The sequence below is a fragment of the Cololabis saira genome, chromosome 9 (assembly GCF_033807715.1).
Source record: "Cololabis saira isolate AMF1-May2022 chromosome 9, fColSai1.1, whole genome shotgun sequence".
NCBI classification, from domain to species: Eukaryota; Metazoa; Chordata; class Actinopteri; order Beloniformes; family Belonidae; genus Cololabis; species Cololabis saira.
This window is the reverse complement of record NC_084595.1, coordinates 37,305,335-37,329,825: the sequence shown is the minus strand read 5'-3', so window position 1 is coordinate 37,329,825 and position 24,491 is coordinate 37,305,335. Positions and strand designations below refer to the sequence as shown.

The 24,491-nt window shown below is 39.9% G+C and overlaps 1 protein-coding gene across 1 annotated transcript; it reads right to left on the bottom strand.

Annotated features, from left to right (window-relative positions):
• Positions 1-3,418: 3,418 nt before the first annotated feature.
• LOC133450661 (calsenilin-like) lies at positions 3,419-24,047 on the bottom strand. The gene is made up of 3 exons (XM_061729452.1): positions 23,956-24,047; positions 7,426-7,600; positions 3,419-3,768 (listed from the first exon to the last, which is right to left on the bottom strand). Exons 1-3 carry the CDS (start codon positions 23,959-23,961, stop codon positions 3,659-3,661), a joined length of 291 nt encoding a protein of 96 aa, XP_061585436.1. The 5' UTR covers positions 23,962-24,047; the 3' UTR covers positions 3,419-3,658.
• Between the last annotated feature and the right edge of the window lie 444 nt (positions 24,048-24,491).

Here is a 24,491-nt window from a genome sequence, read left to right as displayed (position 1 = left end):
TTTAAAACTTCCTGCTGCTTCAGCCATAGAGAGCTGATTAAACCATTCAGTCTTCCCAAACAACCTCCGGGGGGACTGACGATGCCAAACATGTTTAATACAGCTCTGACAACAAAACTCCCTCTCCACACTTGGTAAACACCCCAGATGTTTAAATTTGCTAGACAGCCCTTTCAAAGTTTCTAGAAACATACTCTGAGGCTTTGGAAGGGAAAAGTCTTTTTTCATGAACCCACCTGATCCAGCAGGTTCAAACCCAGCTTGTGTAATTAAACCATAGCCTCCTCATCAGTACTTAACAAAAAAGAAGCTGCAAAGAGGAATAGGTATATAGATGTGGTGGAAACAGCGAGGATCAAGAGTGAGAGACACCAAATGCTGATTCAGCTGCTGGCGGTTTGATGAAGTGACATGATTATTAGACGAAAGGACAAAGGAAAGGGGACAGAGGATCGACTTACGTCTAATCAATGAGGAACAGAGGGACATGCGGCTTAACTTAGGGCCAGAGTGGAAAAAAAGATGAACAGAGCAGCAATGAAAACCAGAATGCAGGTGCTGGTGATGACATACTCCTGTCCCAGCCCATTTATATTATTAAAAACAAGAGAAACGTGTATCAGTTTCCAACAGAGATCAAGCAATGTCAGTCAGACAAGTGATTTAAGGTCATTCTCCCATCACACATGCTGAAACTCCCACCACTTTGGTGTCCAGTGCAGTGGGAGCTTCACCAAAGATGAATAATAGCACTGATGCAACAAAGCAACAACACACAAACATAGACTCACACACATATGAATCAACGAATGAAAGCATTGTAATCTCACAGTTGGACCGGCTGAAACTTTGTGTACAGTTTATATCAGGAGGTTTGCAGCTTGGCAGTCAGATCTTTCCAGAGGGTCCAACAATGAACCCGAGGGGTTAATGAACCTACTGAAAGGTTGAAAAGAGTCTCTTTTTTATTCCAAACACACACTATTTTTGTGTTGAATCAAACAGAAATTCTCAGTTAAACTGAGGTACTGATGGAAAGGAAATAAATTACTGTCCAATTCATGTTAAATGAATAAATCCGGCCAAGCCAACTACTGCCAGACATGGAAATTGCTTGTGCTCTGCCAAATGTTTGATTTAATAGTCAGAAAAGGTGAGTAGCATCAGAATGGAAGTGAAAATACCTTGAACTATCCTCCCAGTGATGAAGCCCAAAAAGCAGCGGAGCAGTCTGGTCATTTCTGTTTCACACTCTGTCCTGCAAGAAGTCATCCTCTAAACTGTCAAAGAGTCTACTACAGCAAAATCCACTGGAAAACCAGACAACTGTGATGTAAATAGTAAAAAATAAGAATAAAAATCCTCAAAAAACATCAAAGGGGAAACTTGCTCCCAATCAGCTTTTCCTTAGTCTGATGTCTTCTCTCCCTCTTTGGATGAGACCGTTGATCCCATTACAGGTGATGTTCCCTCCCTGTTCCTCCTCTTCCTCTTCTCTTTCTCCCCCTTCCTTTTCCCAGGAACTGAGATGCAGGACACAAGCCCCGTCCCGCTGTTTCATACGACCTGCCAACGCGTCTCCTGTTTCAGGCGTCATTAGGCCACAACTCATCCTCTGATATTCATTTAACTTTCCTTGCAGACTGAAGTCACGCGGGCACGAGCCGGCGGCTTCAATGAAGAAATCAAATCTCTGCTCCACTTCTTCCCGCTGTCTTCTGTGCACCATAACTAATCCAGATCATATTACATTTTTCAGACCTCTAATCGCTCCACATCTCAGGGTTTCCTTCTTCTTCTATGGCAGGGAAGTTACTTGCAGAGCTTGCAGGAATGAATTTCTTTATTTTTGTCTAATTTGTTAGTAGTGATTAAAACAACGTACCTCCTGCATCTACAGAACGGGAGCTAACTTGAATGTGTGACAGCTTCTGCGTTTCAGGGTTACCAGTAGCATCAAGGGTCCATCATCTCAAAGTGCTATTCATTCTTTATTAAACATATTGGGGCTTACTTTTAGACAAACCTAAACAATCAAGGATGTGCTTGCTCATGATGCTCCACTGACAGACATCTGATTTCCATATCGTCATTATGTTACCACGGTAACAAGTGTCCGCCAGCTGTGACCACACATTTTCAGCCCTGCCTGGAAACATTTCTATTGTGGCCTGAAATATTTGCCACGTTTCATTGTTTAGCTCTGCCGTCTGTTTTTTGTTTGTTTTGTCTAATTGGGTGTGCTTTTCTAAATTATACTAAGTCTGCTGAGGAATACTGACCGTCACTCAGCGGTTTGTGTGAGTCATTACCTCCCCAGCCCTCTTTCCTCCACAACATTTCATCATCTCTCTCCACCGTTTTGTCCCTGCTGGGCTCATTTTCTTCGTAGCTTGCGTTCCTGTCCTGCATCACTTTTAAGCTTTAAACCTCTTAAGTGCTTGCATGCTTGGACCTGTGCTTCAACCGATTCACAGAAACAGTTTGGGTGGAAAATAAATGGATAGTAAGCTCTGCTACTTGGTGTAAAATCCATCATCAAGACGGTTAATCGCAAAGAACCTAAGCAAGTTAGTGGGCGACTAAAATCCCACCTTCAGACAAGCTGACTCAACACCCAACACACGGATGTCCAAACAGACTGCTAAAAGCTTCTTCTGCTTGAAGTAGCAGCTTTTCAAACCAGAAGGACGCTCGAAGAATGTGGATCTAGACCAAGGTCACTGTTGACACGCGTGTTTGACATGTCTGGTTTGGGACTGTGGGGGGTTTCTGCTTCTCCACTATGATAAAAAAAAGTTTAAGCATTTAAACTAAAAGCCAGCTGAAAGTGAAGTAAAAAACATGTTCAGTCACACAAGAGAATCAAAATGGTTTCAACGTGGACGTTTGTCACGGTCACCGTCCTCTCCACACACATTTATCTGAACAGTTAGTATAAATGTATCTAAATAATAGTTACGTTTATCTAAGACAGGACAACAAATTGAGAGTCGCTTTAAATGTTGCTGTTGCTGCATCGTTAAAAAACTGTCTCTGCCCTTTCCTCTGCATAGTTGTCACTTAAATGGATCCAAATCATTTTACTCAGCTGGGAATAAAAAGGGAAATAATGAAACTAGACTGCAGCTCGTGCATCTAGTTTGGCTTCGATAGATTTGTTCTGAAACTCGTCCTCATCGCTGGTTTTATTGATCTATTACAGACAAAAACATTCAAAAATCAATGATCCGAGTGACATTTTATGTAAGAAGACAGGATGTTTTGTTATTCATGAGAAAACTATTAGTCTTTCATAAGGGCAGTCTGGATTATGACATTTTTATAAATGTTTATTTGTCATATAAGTAAGGGCGAAACAGATATATAGATAAATAAGTAATCCTGGTTTTCAAAACAAAAATGTACATTATAAAAGCTTCAACTTGTTTAAATAAGACTTTTAGCTCAGTAAGACACAGAATGAGACAGATAATTATTATTGATTGATTATGCAACCCATGATCACAATAATCTTAAACAACTGAAAATGCATCATTATTTAATTGTAAAAGGCCTAAAAACGTAATAAGGAGGCAGTGAACATCAAAGGTGTGTTGGGTTTTGATCGTTATCCATGAAAGAAAAGTCAAAGTCAGAGCTCACTGATATGCAAATCTTAAAACTTCAGGGTTTCTACATTTTTTAGTTTTAGTTGTGAAGGAGCCGAAGCCTTGAATGAACAATTCATCTGAAGACATCTGCAGGATGACGGATGCTGACAATGACCTGAAAGACAAAGCTTTAGTAACACAGACTGCAGCCAAAAATCCTCAATTTTTATTGTATAATTTAAATATTCTAAATGAATCGACCTTTCAGCAACCAGAAAACGGTTCAGATTATAAAGTTAATCCACTTTATTACTATTTTCATTGACTACAATAAGAAACACCAATAGCAGAAAAATAAAATCAATCAAAGTTAAAGATGCTGACTTTAAATAATTGTTGATTGGAGATTAAGCCAATAACTGAGTTAATAACTGACTTCTAACTTGATCGTAGAGATCATTTAAAGAACCACCTGAGCGACAGCTGCAGCTGCTTCTCCCTGCGGTTTCCTCACAAACCCTCAGCTGTAGTATTTCACATCCAGCGGTCTATCAGAGTGGGCAACAATCTTGTTTGAACTCAGCTAAGTGTCTAAACCTCTTCACACCCAAACCACCGCCCCTCCTCTCTCGGATGCACATCTACATCTCTGTGCTGCTATTTTTAGCGTCGGCCATAATGGAGGTGAGGGTTTGCCCACCACTGATGTTCAATCCCTCTCTCTCTCTTTCCTCCACACTGATGAGATGAAACAGATCCCAGCACAGACACTCTTTTCTTTCCCTAATACAGACTCTTGCTGTATTTTCCCCCTTTTTACTAATTGTTCTCTCGTTTCACTCTAAAAAAACACATAAAAAACAGATTCACTTAAATTTGAGGTCAAACACAGGTGTTCTTTTCCAAATACAGGGAAAGGGAAGACCTGCAGGATTACACGGACCTGATGGGGACAGATTATATCTGTCAGTGTGCATTACAACAACTTGAAAGTGTGTAAGCAATATAAGCTAAACCTAATGCAAATGTGTGTTTCTAAGCTTCTACGTCAACATAACCAGAGCACACTTTACACAATACTGCAAGACTGTAAAGTAATTCAAACAGTAGTCTGTTGTTGCCACTGGGGGCTGCAAGAGTGCAAAACGTCCTGGTGAAACAGCATTAAAAAAAAGCACAACAGAGCAGTGAAGAGTTAGATAAAAAAGAGAGAAAAATTAACAGAACCATATACATATACTGCATGTGAATGCATGTTGTGGGTGTTAAAAGATTGCGTGATGGGCCACAATAACAGCTCTGAGTGGAGGGTTACTGCACGGTGACGGAGGCTGACCAGACCCCAGACAGGTCACAATCAAACACTGTCTCCATTTGAACTAAAACACATGGAGTTGCAGTCACTTTAACTGCCTACAAAATGTGGAGTTTACTTAAACTCTTAAAACACGTTTTACTGTAGAGCCGTGATCTGGCTGTTTCCAGTGCTGGGGAAAGATATACAGGATGGTAATAAAGAGGTAAGAATAAATGAAGGAAACAGGAAGAGGTAAGGGAAAGAAAGCAGAAGTTCAAAAGAAAAAATAAGCAGGGTATGTCTAAACTTAAGGACAAGTCAGAGCCGAGAGATGAAAACAAACAGGAATAAATCTTTAAAAAATGTAAAAGAAAGGATGAAGAAAAAATGCCTGCAGGGTAAGATTTAGAGCAATCGGCAGTGAAGCAGAAAGGGAATAAATGAACCAGAACATGAAGTTGATGGAACAAATTAAGGAAAAGAAAATAGGGAAGAAGAAGTCAAGTGAATGGAAGGAGATGGCAAAAAAAAGGAAATACATGTGAGAGGATGAGGAGTGAGGAAATAAGGATGGATGATAAAAAGTGCAGAAGGAAACATGGAGATGATGATTTAAAAAAGATGTGACAAGGAACAACAGGAACAAGAGGAGTCAGAAGGACGACGAGAGTGGCAGGGGAAGTACGAGAAAGGAAAATGAAAGCTCTGGGACGGCTTTCTCAAGGTTTCATCACTGCATTCCTGTTTTGTTGAGGTGGAGCTGTTAAGTGATTCACTAATTATGACAACAAATCGTCTTTCATTACTTCATAAAACAAACAGCGTCTCACAGAATTCAACAAGAGCTTCACAGCGACTTGTGGAAACAACACTGAATGCTGCCATTGAGACGCACTTTCATTCTTCTTTTTTCGGGCAGAAGATTAATCGTGCACAATTGCTCCTGGACCACTGGATGGAGCACTAAGACTCGTCTGCAGCACGAGAGCCAAGTCCAAGAAACATGCTGGATCCAGGAAGGTCGTGAAAACATTCAAAAGTCCTAGTTAGTCTGATTTCTGGTCACGCTGCATCACACGGTGTGTGTTTACTGAGAAGTTAGATACTGATGATAATGTGGTCCTTGCAGGCAAGTTGCAGTGGCAGCAACAGTAAGGAACATTTCTCTTGTCAGCTGAGGACAAAAACCTTTTAATTCTCTTGATTATACTGTAAGACCATGATTTGAAGACTGTTAATTGAGGGTTCTTTTGGAAATGTACCCAGAAGAAACACAATTATCTGATCCGCTGTAGACGTTTTACTCGCTGTAATGTTATCGTCGTACTATCTTCAGCTTTTTTTCCCCACCGTATCTTTGTAAATATGTGCATGTGCTTGTGAAGAGCAGAAACGGTCACTGGCTAGTAGGAATGGGCGATATTTTACCGTTCACCATATACCGTCAAAAAAATTCCCCACGGTAAGAATTTGTCATCTCGTGGTAAAAACGATAAATTCCCATTGATGACGTTTTTGTGTAAAGCTGATTTATGGTTATGCGTTAAATCCACGCACATCGTACGGGAAGGAAGGAAGGAAGGAAGGAAGGAAGGAAGGAAGGAAGGAAGGAAGGAAGGAAGGAAGGAAGGAAGGAAGGAAGGAAGGAAGGAAGGAAGGAAGGAAGGAAGGAAGGAAGGAAGGAAGGAAGGAGCCAGAAAAGAAAGAAAGAAAAAAGAGAAGAAAAAAAAGGAAAAAAAAGAGAAAAAAAAGGAAAAAAGAAAAAGAAAAAAAAGAAAAAAAGAAAGAAAAAAAGGAAAAGAAAAAAAAAGAAAAAAAAGGAAGGAAGGAAGGAGCCAGAAAAGAAAGAAAGAAAGAAAGAAAGAAAGAAAGAAAGAAAGAAAGAAAGAAAGAAAGAAAGAAAGAAAGAAAGAAAGAAAGAAAGAAAGAAAGAAAGAAAGAAAGAAAGAAAGAAAGAAAGAAAGAAAGAAAGAAAGTTCTACAGGTGTAACTCATTTAATTGGTTTTTATTAATTCAATGTAATTGGTGTAGTTTAGTAGCATTTAGTATCTTTTAGAGCAGTGTTTTGGGGGCTCCAAAGACTGAATGTGGTGATAGATTTATAGTTAAAAAGGTGAAGTTGAATTTGTATTTTTTTATCGTCATTTTTATCGTTATCGGGATAAATCGGGATGATCAGGATAAATTTTTTAGTCCATACCGCCCATCCCTACTGGCTAGATAAAAAGGGACAGAGACAAGGAGAGCAATCCAGGTGTGAAGAGAATAACTAATCCCAGACCACGGGCGCAGACGCGTCTGATAAATGAGGAGATGCTATTCAGAGATCTCTGGCTACTTGACCCTGAGGTCGACCGCCCGACACAACGAGTCAGTGGAGCCCGCGGGGACCCGTGGGTCAAGAGCGCTCCATCTATCCAGCTTAGCAATCAAGTCAAATGCAACCGGGACACTTCCTGTGCTGTCAGCTGACTGTCAAGTCTCGCCAGCAAACTCACAGCACTCGCTGCAGAAGCATTTGTGCCTGATCTCACCTTTGTCCTGCGGCTGCGTGCTGGCGATGATCCATTTCACCAAGCAGCACTTCATCAGTGCTTTCCTGGAGAAGCGTGGCTTCTGCCACTTCCCAGACTGCTTGGCCCGGCTCGGCGCGGGCTCCACGCCATTGGCATCTCCCAGCAGGCTGCCATCGGCCACCTTGCCATCAGCCTGGAGGGAGGAGACGACAGAAGGCAGAAAGAGGGGAAAACAGAGATCAGGTCATTGTGGAAACGGAGCTGAGGTCTTCAAATGAAGCAGGAGTTTATAAATGCCAGGAAAACACGGTTTAGTCTCTGATGTGGAAGAGGGGGTTCAAGAAGAGTTCAGAGCTCAATAGTTGGAGACTTTAGTTTCAATTGTAATCCGAAGGGAAAGAAAGGAATACATTCCTCCAATGAAGGTACAATGTGTGAGCTGAAACAGCACACTCCTCTTGTTTCATTCATTTCTACGTATTGACTCATTTGTTTGTGAGAAATATTGATCATTGCAGCTGAACTCTTGCTTAACAGGATAAGAAAGCCCCAACAGGTATAGCAGATTATGAGTCTGATAAAGGACATTTTCTTAATTATCTGCATTAAAAAAGAAAACCTTTTCATAGTAAAACTAATAAAAAACTAAATGTGCTGATTTGTCTTTGCCAGAGTCATGTCTCCCCACGGATGTTGTCACATCCATGACATTACCTGACTGGTGGTACAAATGTGCACATTTAACCACCAGTTAAAATATATAATACATCAGTTGCAATTATCGTTTCCTGGTTTTCTTGATGATTAAAACCTGCCCTAAAAATGACAGAGATGTCACATAAAGTGATGCCAGACACAAAGGCTTTTTCTTTTATAATTTGTTTTGGGTGCTTCATTAAGTATCCAAACCATCACGTGTTTGATAACGTGGTGAGTGTGGGTTGATCTGGCTTCGATCAGTGTATCATAAAACTCCACTGTTGCTGAAAACGACTGAAAATGAGAGTTTATTTCCAATTCTACTACAACTGTTTAGTCTGTGATGGTCTGTGAAGAGTTTGTGATGCAGCGTCTAGACATAATAAGCTTTCAAATAAGAATTCAGGGTGAAAAAAAATCCACTTTCACACTTTTAAAACTCTACTTTCATCCCAGATAAACTAGAGGCCTGGTTCTGTTTGTTTTCATATGCAGCTCCAATTTATGCCTGCGACTCTTACTATGCACAACCGAACCCCTCCAACTCATTCACATTCAGCTTTTATCCTCTTTCATCCGAGGAGATGCAAGTTTTCTACCCTAATCCTGTTTTTTTTTCTGTTTCTTTCCTTGTTATCAAAGCATCCATTTCTAGGAAGCATTGATGTGATCTGATATGATCTGATTTAGTGTGAATGACTTTTCCTAAACTCTCCAGAAGCTGCATTAAGCCGTTACTGCTGGGTGCGTGCATAACATGAACACGCGCAAACACAGATGTGTGTAGGGAGGGAGATAAAGAGCCAAACAGCAGCTCTGTTTATTCTACTGGAATTAGAGGAAAGGAAGGGATGATGGTGGAGGAGAGAATGAAGGAGAAGAGAGGAGAAGGGAGCATGCAAACATACGCTCACGCTGGGGACATTTAATGGCTATTTGATCACATGGGAGTCGGATCCTGCAAATCCCTTATGCTGAGGCAGAGAGAGAGAGAAGAACACACTTACTAGCTAATTTAAGCAGGGAGAGAAAGACAAAAAATATATGTGAGGAGAACAAGGTCTGATCAGGTTCCTGGAAGAACTGAAGCCAATTAGCATAATGAATTGAGCCTGTCTGAAAAAAGGAGCAAAAGGACAGCCAGAGGACAGAGGGATGGGAGGATGGGAAGATAGAGGGGGAGAAGATATGAAGGGGCTTTGCTGGGGAATACATTTACAGCTATTTCTGAGCAGCTTCCACAGGAGCAAATGGATAAAGAGCGCAAATGATGAAAGAAAAAATATAGTATACAAGAAAAATAAAATGACAGCTCAGTGAAATGGAAACAGATGACAGGAAATAAAACTATTTACTCCCAAATCTATTTAATCGTATCAAGGAAGGCACAGCAGAGAGGAGTAATACCGACGTCAATGACCTCAGCAGCGACTCGCTTCTGCAGAGTATTTAATTAAAGAAAGATTTGGTTTAGATGTGACTTTTCAGTCGAAGCTAGAAATTGGAAAACCAGGACCGTAAGACAAACAGATGTTGACAGATGCCGCGTCAACAAAAGAAAATTCAGAACTACATTAGTTGTTTATTTATGGGATGTTGAACTCACAGGCATGCTCACCATCACAACTCAGACACACAATTTCTCTGCATCTTCTGCTCCTTAACGCTTTAGCTGGCTTTGTCCTGAGGCAACACTACTCTCTCATTATGTCCATATGACAACCTCTGAAACACACACACACACACACACACACACATACACACACGTGTCTAAGCAAATTGTCATACATGAACCTGTGCAAATTACTATGCTCCGTGTTAGTTCAAACCGGTCGGATCACGTGATGTTTGGACTCATTAAAGACTAAATGTAGTGTAGTGGAAAAGACGGTACATCCTCACATCTACAGGGACTTCAAGCTGCATAGCTGAGTATTGTAAATGCTTTTCTGAATGCTTTGCTGTGTCTCTGATGAAGGAGTCACTTCTCAAAGTTATGTTGCCGTTGTCTCGACTTCTCAAGACTTTTCCGCTCTCTCTGCACCTCAGGAGCAGGAAAATTGGCGTCATAGCTGCAAATCGAGCTCCACAAATACAGACACCTTGTTTACTGAGGTAAAACTCAATTATCGTGAGCTGAAAAGACTCGTGGACAGAACAGAAATGCAATATTTGCTTTGTGGGAAAAATGGACATTGCAACAGAAGCCGCGCAATATGTCAGAGCCTGAGGGAAATGCTACCAGAATAACCAAAGATATAACCGCTTGAGTTCCTCTTTTCTTAAAGGGCACCTTCCAGAGAAAATGAGATGCTAGAAAACATCCATCCATACATTTCCTGTTCCTGACCTGTGGAGGTGGAGACTAATGTGACAACACTTGTCATTAGTCCATCAAAGAGCCACACAGAGACAACAATCCACACCATGTGTGAGTGTTTTTAGACTCTTAAAGGACCCTGGAGGACAAGCAGGCACGGGGACAACATGCCAACTCGAACAGAGATCCTTCTTGATGTCGTGTTCAGCCCACAACGCCACCGACTTGTCAGAGATAGCAATCAGAAAATAGGTTTCTTCAAAATTTGCATCACTATCGACTGTTTGCTGGCGTACTCGAGTTTGATAGTCGAGAAAGCAGAGTTCAGGATGAGTTGGGAGGTGGAGATAGTGCTGCGATGGTGGAGATACGGCTAATTTCATGCTCATCAGGACAATGCAGGCAGTGCTGTCAGGATTCATTTTCAGTGATTTCTCTAGTGCTTTTAAAACAATTCGGCCTGCACAGCCGAGTGAGACGCTCCGGAGATTGTAGGCGGAGGCCTCCACCGTCTCCTGGATTATTGATCACCTGACACACACACCGCAGTCTGTGAGACGGGAAGGATGTGTGTCTGAGCAGCAGGTCGTCTTTCCTGTCTGCACATCAGAGTTCCAGCACAAGTCAAAGTGCCTTCATCTGCAGAAACACAGGACAGAGAGCTAGCAGACCGCGTTGTGGCACGGACGGTGTGGGAACAATCACCTCACCTTAGCTGTGTTATTTTCACAGTTTTACTGACTGGTGCACCTGTGAAAAAAACAATTCCAGTTTGGGATCCATAAGGTCATTCTTATTCAGATTCAGACTTGAAGGTGATTGGGGGGTTTTGGGACTGACAGGAGATGCAACACTAACAACCGTAAAAGAACAGACAGTACTTCTAGGTCCCATGGTGTTTGTTAAGTCTGTCTGTGGAGGAGAATAAAAGTTTTATTGCAGTCATCTGTCGGCGCAGGAGCAAGAGTAAGTGACTCAAAATAAAAAAATGAAAAAAAATGAACAGCCCCTGGAGCCCAATATGTACAGAAGAATGCTGCATAAGAGACACCGCTGCACAACCATTCAACAAGTGTCCTCAGCCAGACCTTCAGATTCACTGAATACCAACCGTCAGGAGGCAATAATCTTCTGGCTGTTTGTTCAATTTATTCATTTATGTGATTATTCTTATGCATTAACATATACTAAAAATCTAAATTCCCTTTGAGGTTATTAAAAAAAAAAAATTCAATTCACTTCAGTTCAATTCAGCTGCATATACCGGTCTGTTTATGTTAAACATTTACCGTACACTAAAGAAAGCATTTCAAAGGTGAAAAGGTTAACAGCTGGAGGTTGGAGGGGTTTGGTAGTTGAGCAGAAATCAAGAATGGACTGTATGGACTTGTACTGAGCACAGTACTGAACTGGTATCAGTTCTGGACCGGATTCATTTTTATGATGAACTGTACCAGACTTAGTATGTAAAGTAAATTGATAGTAGTGACGATGAAGCTGCCAGAGTCGACTGATCACAGTGGACTTGATTCGGTTTAGACCTGGTATTAGTTCAGCTTCTGTTTTCAGCACCCATCGCCAAATGGGGCAGACATTTGTCTATTTAAACCTCATAGACTCATAGAAAGGTAAAAATGACCAGATAGAACGTGACAGGTTGTGCGTTTGTGTCAGACAGAAAAGAGGAAGAAAATGAGTTAATTGACAAAGCTCCTCCGTTACTCACAGTTTCCCCAGGCCGTTAATTCTGTCTCCATGTTAAAGCTGAGATATTGATATAATACACATGAACTCTCTCTGTGTCACATGCACCCAAACACACACTAGGACACGCAGCGTGCCTCCAGGAGGGTGTGTTATCCTCCCACAGACACAATGATGCGCACTGACAGCTGCAACAAGACACTCCAGTGCTCAGAACACAAATGGTATCAGCTGCTGACCGTCAGCCTGCTCATGTTTTCCTCATCATGCAGCTGACAACAAACGTAGAGTCCCGCTGAACCAGTACTGGAGTTGAGGGGGGATGAGGGGGGATGGCATGCCCCCTGAAATAAAAACGGTCCAAATCATCCCCCCTGTAAAACTGCCATCCCCCCTTTCCATCCCTTATGTCATTTCATCAATGAATGTGGTTTTACTGCTATTTCAACATTTAGAGTCATCACCAGAAAAATAACTTATTTGACAATTTTCACCTGTTTCAAGAAAATTTTAACTTGAAATAAGTAGGAAAATCTGCCAGTGGGACAAGATTTATCAGTCAGCATAAACAGCATAAAATCTTGTTCCACTGGCAGATTTTTCTACTTATTTTAAGTGAAAATCTACTTGAAACAGGTGAAAATTGTTGTTTTTTCCAGTGATCAGTCTTGTTTTAAGTGTAATGAGATTTTTTTTACTAAAATGAGACATTTTAACTAGAAATAAGACAAATATTCTTGTTAAGATTGTGAGTTTTTGCAGTGATCCATTTTACTTATCCTGTGAAGGACAGAGTCATATTGATAAGTTCAGAAAACTGTTTTTTATTGTTGTGTTTTGATGTATTTGATGTAAGCCCAGTGGATATTTAAAGCTTACAGAAGGCTGCATTTAACTGCTGCTATGTCATTCCTGCAGTATTTCTGCAGGTGTTTTGGTCAGTGCTATTATTTGTAATATATTATATTATTTGTAATCAGCACAAATTATCTGTCCCCATATGATCAAATCCACCATCCACCCTGATTTTTTTTTACAACTCGAGTACTGCGATGAACCACATAAGAAGAATATACCGCAGACTCATATGTCAACTTACAGAAAGGTCCACAGTTCTGTTTACAATCTTATCATGCAAACTGAACCCAAACGCTGGCTCACGTGACTGTTTCGGTTTGTTCTTCTTAAAAACGTCAACTGCTTCCCATGCAGTTTAATCCAGACCAGTGATTTTACAAGTTAAAAACCAGCTGTGTTTCAGACAAATATATGATCTCCTTGCATAATAATGTTCTTTTCCTTGGTCTTCCAAGAGTGCAGGCCGGCTGGTGATTGTAAATTGGCCGCAGGTGTGAATTTGAGCAGTTTTTCTCACTGTGATGGACTTGCAACCTTTTCAGAGCTTACATCGCCTTCCACCTGATGACAGCTTGGATAGGCAACCAGCACACACACACACACACACACACACACACACACACACACACACACACACACACACACACACACACACACACACACACACACACACACACACACACACACACACACACACACACACACACACACACTCCCTGAACAGGACGAGGCCATATGGAGAATGGATGGATGAGTAGTTCAAGTCATTTTCCAACAGATCATTTCACAGTAGCCTTTTCTGAATCGCTGCTATGACAACAGTGTCAGTACTTCCCCAACTAACTCCGTATGGCCTTTATCATGTTGAACATGTTGAGTCTTTTGTGATGTATGACCACTATTATTAGTATCAGTTACATTGCATTTGTTATGAAAAGAAGTTTGAAAAGACAAAGTTAATCAAAGTTTCCCGAAGAAAATGAAAAGAAGTCTCTGATGTTAAACACGTGTTTCTGAATCTGCTCGTCTACATCGTCAGAGGAGCATAAACCTTTCTCTTTTTGTAGAAAAAAAAGTTGCTGCTTATAATGGAGGAAGAGATGTATACTTAGTGTTTTTTAATCCAGACTACAGTTGCATAAAGATTGTGGGGGGATGAAACAGTCCTTTATTTGTTATTATAAGTTAAAAACAAAAAGGAATAAATGAACACCAAAAGGTAACAAACTAGGGACTGTACCTGTATATAATTGTGTGACTACTTGTTGTTGCCTATCTTGGCCAGGATGCTCTTGAAAAAGAAGTTCTTGAACTTTTCTGGTCAAATAGAGGTTGAATAAAAATGAAAAGTAGAAAAATAAAACCCTTATGCGTTTAGCTTTAGGGTTTGATTTATCAGGCAAATTAGTGCAGCGTGTTCCTCTGATGTCTGAGTCTTCCTCCCATCTCCTCTGATCCCTGAGACGGTTACCTCTCAAAGCCCCTATCTCAGTCCTGTAAAACTAATAATTTAGGACATCTTTTTTTTTTTCAGACTGCAAACCTTAACATACCCCACTGGTAAATTAATTAACATTTGCTCCACCTCAGATGTTCCATACTTAAAAGGATAATCCTACCACTCCAGCTGCAGAAGTTGGTGTCCACAGCTTTCAGGTGCTGACGTTTCACTGCTCATCTTTAGACTTGTTCAACACAGAACTAGGAAATCTGGCCTTATTGTCCACCTATGTCAGCGTTGTAATCCTTTTTTACATTATTATCATTATTTACATTATTACTGTAATGTCTTACTGTTGTTTGGTGCAGCTTTTTTGTACAGTTTGGTTAGTTTTCCAATTGAAATAACTACCAAAGGAATGTCAAAAAATAAGCACTCTTTTGTGTCTTAAATCAGTGACATTCAAACCCATAACTTCTCCACTTTACTTTATGGTTACCAAGCTGATGGGCTAACTAAATTACTGTTGAGGTAATAAACAAAATATTCAATTCAGTTCCTGAAATATCCAGACATTTCCTCACAAGTCAGTGGAGACCAGACTCAACTAAACCTACGCTCATCAAGATTCAGTTGCCAGAGTTGTCTCTATACTTGTCTCTATGCTACTCAAAGGGACCCAAAGCGTTAAGACATAGTAAAATACTAAAAGAGTAGTCTTTCAGGCTTTCATTAGACTAAATTCCCAGAGTATCTAAAGTTCACATCACACATCTGAACAACTCTGCTGTCCTCAAACTTCCACAGCAGGGACATTATTCGCAGACCAAACAAAGAAAATATTATTTGACAGATTTCAACATCTGACTCGTTATCTTTATTTTAAAATTGGAGAATGTTCCTTGTGAAATATCTCTAAACAGATTCAGGCCACCTTTCCATTATAGTTCTGCCAGTCATTTCACAGATCCAGGTACAGAACCAGGTTTATTATTTTACCCTGCAAGTGTCATTCCCTGCGTGGCAGAGATCTGAGACCATCTCGCTCTGCTGGAAACCCTCCGTATCAGTTCATCTAAATCACATATTCACTGCTCTTCCTTTGTGCTGTCAGTCCTCGTCACGGCGCTGCCCCTTCTGCCTCTCCTCTCATTTCTCTCCATCGTGCAAGCACATGTGAGTATTGCACGGGCAGAGTGTACCTCCCTCCTGAGTAGATCCCAGTCCTGGACAGGAGCCCAGCGACAAGTGATATTATATTTGTGATGGCGAGGGAGTGATTGACTTTGAAATAAATTGAGAGGAATGAAGGAGCGGCGAGAGGAAGAAGCTGAGGAGAGATTCGTGCAGGTTCGTGCAGGCATTCACGGTGAATTGACATAAATATATGTATGTACGTATGTGTATGTACAGTATATATATATATATATATATATATATATATATATATATATATATATATATATATATATATATATATATATATATATATATATATATATATTTATTTATTTTCTTTTATATATATATATATATATATATATATATATATATATATATATATATATATATATATATTTATGTCACTTCACTGCGAATGACACAAAAAACACAAAAAAAGATTTTTGTTTTTGAAAACTAGCTCTGTGAATCAATTATTTTAATGAAAGATTGTTTAACTATAAATGAAGAAGAAAATCACAAGAGAACAGTATGATAAACAACCAATTTCTTCTCAATTAGCTGTAATAACACAATGATATTTCTAGCAGTCGGCGTTCAAAAGCTTTTATGCTTCATAGCCGTAATCAAGCAAAAATCCTCTCCTGATTTAAGACTCATCTCAAGTTGTGACTGTTAATTTTGTTGCCTTGAATAACAACATTAGTTTTTTTAACAATCACAAAAGCTAAACAAACTTATATTAGTTTGGTTAATTAGTTGAAAACACTGTTTCCTGTTAACTATTTTCTGCTTCATCATTTAAAGCATTTAAAACAGTCTTGCAGGTTGGATCCACATGAGGAATATCGTCTCTATTTCCATGCAAAATAAACAAACAACAAAAAGAGCGCCTTGTCTAATAAGATAATATTAATTGTTGAACTGTGTAAGGACAAACTATTTTATTTTTCTTTTCTTTTTTTACTGCACTGTGTGCTGTGGAGTGATGGCACCTTGTTCCAGTCTGACCCCGACCACAAGCTGTGTAGTTTTACTGACTCCAAATGACTTGCAAAAATGACTTGTAGAAGTAGAAATGGTGCACTTTTCATACGGAAGCCAACGACAACATTTTAAAACCGAGACACCCCAGCCAAAAAGTTCATTATCTTTATTAGCTAAAGATCCATGTTAGGACACATGAATAATGAAACGCTGCTCCTTTTGTTTGACGGTTATTAGAGAACTATACTTCCAGGGCAACATTGTTGGCTACTTCTGAGCTGTATTTATCAAGCAGCGTGCTTTTATATTAAATGACGTCTTGTTTTTGAAGTAGTAATGTTGCAACTCTGAATTATTTGTTGTACAGTCTGAACCAGTAACAAAGCATCGGCTGCTCTCAGATGTTGGTGTCCATTGAAGGTGCTGACTGAGGCGGCCTAAAGGTGACGTCATGTACACACAATCTCAGTGCAACAGAGTGTCATCACAAAACAGCTTTGTAATGAGTTTCCTAAAAGCTAAGCACAAAAATCAGCTTAAACATTTTGGAGGGCATGTACTGCTGATGACGCAGCACGAACGTTGGCAGGGTGACGGGTTTCCACTTTCTTCTGTGCCTTAATGTGATCAGTTTGTTCGTTCTATCTAACGTAGGTGCAGTACTCCCCCCTCTAGTGTTTTTCTTAGCATTATTTGTCTTGTGCAGATTAGAACTAGTGCTTAATTAATTAAGATCTGAAATCAATGAATCTAATTAATCTCTTTTTTAATCTCACCTAAAAATTGCTGAGAAAAGCCCTCAAATTGAAGTCTTTTCCTTTGAATTCATTACATTATTGTGGCAAATCAAAAGATTGATGTATAACAACAAAGAAAAACTGGTTTTATAAAGTCATTTATTTATTTTTTAACAGATTTGAACAGATGCAGTCCGAGCTGTTTTCATCCACTTGGCAGAAACATTGGCCACCTCTCTGTCGCAGACGTGCGCATGCGCGCGCTGCTCTCCTCCAGTCTGGGGAGTTTACCAGCGTAGCTAACCACGCCCACACACAGGGACAGCCAATCAACGTCCACTTCAAGGTGGGACTGACCGTTGTTTTCCATCGCACAAACACAGATTTCATAATAAAGGCAACTCACAAACAGAAAAAGTAAAGTTAGAGATTAAAAAATAGATTAAGCGATTAAAAAACAATGCGCTAAATATGCCTGCAATTAATTAATCGCACTAAACGTGCTAATTTGACACCCCTAATTAAAACATTTAAACTTGTGCAGGAGATTGTGGGGAGAAAGCAGGTCCTTTACACTGTGATCATCAAGACTGTACTTCCTTGGATTGAACAGCAGAGGACATGCTCCATACTTCACACAGAGTGATAAAAAAATGGGAGAAAGACCATTTTCAGGAAGTGTCCCTGTTGTCTCTGATGAAATAAACCACTATGGTACATCAGGACAGTATGGTGTTTGCTGGTTAGCTGTTGGCACTGATCCTCGGATGAAAATCAGCATGGCTCCTCAAAGAAAAAGTTTTTTAATTCCTAGGCAGAGTTGCTGACTCCTGATGCCTGTGTGCCCTTCAGGCAGGACACGGCCCTCCAACTTGGCTCATAATGTAAAATGTTAGGACGGTAGTGCGCAGAAAAAGACAAGCTAAGACAGATTAAGACCGATGAGATGCTGTAGCATACAGATTCGTAAACAATGCAATAAACCAAAGACCATCTGCTGTAGCAGCCAGAGCTGTGATTGGACAGTTGCTGCTCAGGGGCGAGGTTATCACCATCTCCGTGGGTATGCTTGGTTAAAAGCCCTGACGGGCTTTGTGATACTGTAGTATCACTGAGCTGCAGCATGGGTATGTGGGTGGTACTTAAACGTGTAACTCATAGAAGTGCCTGTGTGTATGTGTGTGTGTTTGGGCCTTAGTTTATTTATAATCCATACACTCATGTTTACTTCTCCATCTTTCTTCACAGCATCCTATAGAAACATGGTGGATGTCTATCTGTTGTGTAATCTGTTTAGGTCACTTTCGTGTCCTTCACAAGGATGAAGGATAAAAGGATGAAACAGAAGCAGCATATACACAAGTTGATTGTTTATGAATAATTTTTTTCTACATACGCAAAAGAAAAAAAAAAGAAATACAGTGACGTTGGCTTTTCTGACAGCACACCAGCTCCTCTGGTCTCCCCAGAAGCCTTTCCACAGATACATTTGTCCACGTCTGCAAAACTGTGTCACGGTTCATAGATAATTTGTGAGATGGTGATATATCCTTAGGCTGTTGCTTTACATAGAAAAGGGTTTATATGACATGGAAGTGCAAAGTATGAACAGTAAAATCTGTCATTTCCATATCCTGTATCTTAACCTGACCATTAATCTTAATTCTATCTGTTACTATTGATTTTTAACTTCATCCTCACCCTATCCGTAGTAGAGAAGTGATGAATGAGAGGGATGTAGGAAAATGACAATTCTGAGCAGAATGCTGGCTGAGATGAGTGTAAAACATATGGTGTCTGGAACAGAGAGTCACATGTTAGAACCTTACACAGTTGCCTCACGTCCTTATAGGCGTTTGTGACCAGATCAGTAGAGTTGAACATGTACAAGATGAGGGGCACTGACAGGATGATGTGCTTAATGAAACATAGCGTCAGGGCATCATCACGTAACAAGATGTATAGAATCTGATCATTGATGCGATGATGGAGGAGACGCTGCATCTCTGTAGTGCACCAAGTGAGGACAACAAAGAGATTGCACATTTTATGGCCCTTTATTTCACAACTGCAACCTTCTGCGCTGTGAACTAAAAATCCTCAACCCAATCTCGTGATTCATATCAATATTGTCAGCTGTACCTGCTGCACTTTACATTAGGGCTGAGTCTGTTTGGCTGTGTACCACAAAAATGTCCCGCAGATTCATATTTTTTGCACAATATTTACGGAAACTGCTGCAGGAGATGACGAACTGAGCTTTGTGAGGTTTTCAAATGTTGGTGGCAGCTAATGGCTCCAGTTTATATGAAAACAAACAAGTGAGCAACACAATCACTACAGATCTGAGGTCAGTAGATTAAAGAAGAGACGATTCTGTAAACTGAAAGGGACGTTGATGGAGGCTATAAAAGTGACTTTAAACTCTAAAAGTATATAGACACTATGGTATACTTCAGTAGTACGGCTCACTGGGTTTTACGCCAATGTAATAATCATAATTACAGTGGAGGAGACAGAATATATACAGGACTGTCACAGAAAATTAGAATATTGTGATAAAGTCCTTTATTTTCTGTAATGCAAAAATGTCATACATTCTGGATTCATTACAAATCAACTGAAATATTGCAAGCCTTTTATTATTTTAATATTGCTGATCATGGCTTACAGCTTAAGAAAACTCAAATATCCTATCTAAAAAAAAATTGAATATTCTGGGAATCTTAATCTTAAACTGTCAGCCATAATCAGCAATATTAAAATAATAAAAGGCTTGCAATATTTCAGTTGATTTGTAATGAATCCAGAATGTATGACATTTTTGTTTTTTTAATTGCATTACAGAAAATAAAGAACTTTATCACAATGTTCTAATTTTCTGAGACAGTCCTGTATATATATACACACATAAATGTTTCCAATTTCTTTTCTGCTGTGTAGCTGCAAATCATTGGTGGAAAATTAACTCATCATAAAAAAATGAAACAAAACAAAACATCCAAATATTTTCAAAGGACTAAAATTCTAAATTTCCCACATTTCCCAATAAAACAACTCTGTTTATATTACGTATTGTACATTCTGAACTATTCTAATGACTTTCAAAGAAAGAAAAAGTTTGAACATCCTGTATATTTTTCCCTGCGGTGATGAGAGACGCTCTGATGAGAAGCAGTGTGGATGTTGAATCAGGAGTGTCTTGTACCCGTCCCTGGGATAAAGTTACCAGGACTGCTCAATTATTGAACGATAAATCTTCCAGTCACTCCACTTATTTAACAGGTGGGTCCCTCAAACACTATATCAGGTGCAGCACAAAGAGCTTGGTGTGTGTGTGTGTGTGTGTGTGTGTGTGTGTGTGTGTGTGTGTGTGTGTGTGTGTGTGTGTGTGTGTGTGTGTGTGTGTGTGTGTGTGTGTGTGTGTGTGTGTGTGTGTGTGTGCGTGCGTGCTGCCGTCAGCGTGTCTGCTGTGGTGTCATTGATCTATGCAGGTTGACTGTGTGTGACTGCTCTGATTGATGCGCTCCATTGTTGAAACTTGGAACATTAGACTAGTTCGCCATAAAATGCAGCTCAGATACCTGGCAGACCCGTTCACTCCTGCGAAACCCAACATCTCAGTCTGAAACATATCTAATACTACTATATCTGTGGTACAAGTAACCTCTTTCACAGGAAACTCCATCACGAAAAAATAAAGCCGGCTTAGACTTGACTGACACGACTGTAGGCACACATGTGATCCCAGAGTGAAAATCCAATCTAGTTAGATCCTTCACCACTGGCTAATGAAACTGTGTTAATCAAAGAAGAGTAGTTTTAGAAGCTGCGTATAGCTCAGTAACATCAAGCATCAAGTTTCAGTCCATCACTCTGTACCTGTTAGGATCACAGGCCTGTTTAAAGCAGGGTGACCACGGCAACCACTGCATAGACATGTCCATCAGGATAAAGAATCATGCTCTCCATCACACAATGTGGCTCACCGGTGTGTTTATATCAAATCTGATTGCAATACAGAAGATGTAGAATGGTGCATAGCAGGTGAGATCTACAACATGAAAAATTAATAAAATAATCTGAGAACCCTGTTTTATCATGATTCCCAAAGCCACATAAAAACACAGCAAGGAAGATTTAAAACTGAAAACAATGGCGAAACAAAACAACTAAAAACCCCCACTGATAATGCCTTCAATGTGCCTCACAGCTTGATTTAAATCAAATACCTACAAGTCAACATTAGGAGAAGGGCAAACAAACAAAAACAAGTGTAAATGTTAATGGAGTGGTGCTGTAGAAGTTCAACTCTTTTTCTATTTAACTGATAAATACCAACCGAGCCACTGATTCATCATGATTTAGTTACTGGTCATTTGCATCTTTCATTTGCATTTCCTGCCCGTTTCTTGTTTTGCATTTTGAACCAGTGGTTCACATCATGGTGGGAGTAAAAGTGCTTTAGGAATTGAATATGAGCATCTTTTGAACATTTTCTGAACTCACGTCTTGATATAATTGACCTATCAGTAACTCAACCCCTCCATCCTTTCAGAAAACCTGTATCGCTATACCGAGTACCCCAGACCCTGTTTTAATTGTTTTGGCTTAAACTCCATGAAACAGATGAACATTCAGGATCCTCCAATATTTGTTAATGGAGCTGGAAGCTACAGATGTCCAGTTGCTGGTCCTTGTGGAGCTGCTATCCAGCAGCCACTGGCTCATCTGCATTTTACCAATAGGTCAATTCAAACTCGTGCACATATACCTGTTGCAAAGAATAATCCAATAAGTATCAACGTCCTCAAACTGCCATGATGGTATTGATCAATTCACTGACAGACTCACTGACCCACTGAATGACTGATGATGAACCTCATCAATTAAAAGAAGTCTGTACATTGTCATAAATAAATTATGTGTTTGCACGTCCCGATTATTGAACAGTGCCGCTGTCCACAGTTGGACCAAAACAACCAAAAGAGATTTAATCTGATGCAAGATGATCAGTAAAGGGCAACAGGAAGCTAGATGCTGCAGCAGACAGATGAACACAAACAATCGTGGCCACAGAACGCCCGGTGCATTTTAATCTGCAAATTAACAGGTTTCTTGTGAAAACACACACAAACAAGATCAGTATGCTCTGATTAGTCATCTTAACTGGCCAAAAATTACAGAATAGACAATCCAGTGGAGGTAAAATTTACACGTGCCGCTATACAGCCAGCATTCCCTCTTTTAACATGATTTTCCAGGAAAGGCAACTCCAAAAATACCACTGTGAAAACCCACGAAACTGTTATTTCTGAGACTGAAACTAGCGTATAAGTGATGTATGGTTCAAAATAGTTTACTTAAAAACATTCAAACGTCCAACTTCATTTCACAGACAGTTTAAAGGGACACAAAATGTCTATAAAAATTCCAACTCCAATATTCACGATCAAATCAGGAAACACAATATTCGAAAAGGAGCAGAAAAACTGTCAAAAGAAATCTAAAATTAGCACAAAAAAAAGTTATGTAAATATGAAAACCACTAACTGTATCTTTATTCATGTTTTCTTTTTAAGTCCAGGCATGTACACTTGACTTTTAGTGGTCATCCTATTACATCAATTATAGGATGAAATCATTTACGTTGGCTTATATGCTGCTATGTCGGAGCTGCAAGGATTCAGCAAAAATAAATAAATAAATAATGCTTTTCATTTAGTAACAGGTCCCCCCCCCCCTCAACAGTACAGGGGGAAACTCCACCAGAGAGCATGAAGGAGCTTCACTTTACTGTCTACAGCTCCATTCACAATCAGCTGCTTCTTGTTCTTCAGGACAAATCGTCCAAACTGCTTCATCGGCCAGGAGGTGCGGGGGACATGCAAAGGCAGAATAAACAGAACCTCACCTCTCGTGCTAGAAATGAAGATTTGAGGGAAACTGTGAGATCCAGACAAGTAACCGATTTGAAGTCATGGGATTCTGAATATGAATTGGATGGATATGGATGAATGAAGTCACGCTTGAATCACTCACTGCACACAGCTTAAGTCCAATTCATGACTCCCAATAATAATAATAATAATATTAATAATGATGATGATGATGATAATAATAATAATAATAATAATAATAATAATAATAATAATAATAATAATAATAATAATAATAATAATAATAATAATAATAATAATAATAATAATAATAATAATAATAATAATAATAATAATAATAATAATAATAATAATAATAATAATAATAAAAGTGGAGGACGTGATGCCCCGTGACACTTGCTGTCTCCAGGTTTTCTGTTGCGCGCTAAAAGCGAAGCGTCAGACTGGCAGCTTCCTGCAGAGCTGCAATTACATAACTTCACTCCCAAACTCAGCTTTTGGCAAAAAAGTGAGAGCAAATGAGCCGAGAACGGTCGTTGGGGCATGTAAAAATGGGGATAAAAAAATAACAAGTAAGCCAACAAGTCGCCTGACTAAAGGAAATCCCGGCTGCATTTGGACGAGACTTGCCTTTCCACGCGCACTAATCATCATTTCTCTCAGTCTCATTACAGAATATTAAACACAAAAACAAAACAAAAACAAAAACTTGCGTCCTACCTGCATGTTTTTTCTCCTCGTGTGGCCGTGACGGTGCCCTGTGATGAGTGGATCCTCTCCGGTGCGTGGACGGCTCCTGACTGCCGCTCCTGTGGATGCGAAGGAATGCAGGCGCGCAGGTCCGCTCAAGGCTGATTTATGGTTCTGCGTTACACCGACGCAGAACCTACGGCGTAGGGGACACGGCGACGCGCACCGTACGGCGTAGGCTCTGCGTCGATTTAACGCAGACCATAATTCAGGCGTCAGGCGGAGAGACGCAGAGGGCTGGTGGTGGGTGAGCTGGAAACAAGTGGACATCACATTCTCCTGCTAAATGACCTGAGCACAGCTAAGCGGGCTGTGGGAGTTAATTTGGATAATGGACCCGTGACATCTGGACAGATGTGGGGGAGGAATATTAAAAAAAAAAATAGCTGTAAACATATGCATATAATAAATATTTCCACACGGTTCGTGCGGCTGAGACGCGTTGGATTTGATTTATCTTTATATATATTATAGTTTTCCTCCTTTTGCTGCAGTGGTAATTTTCA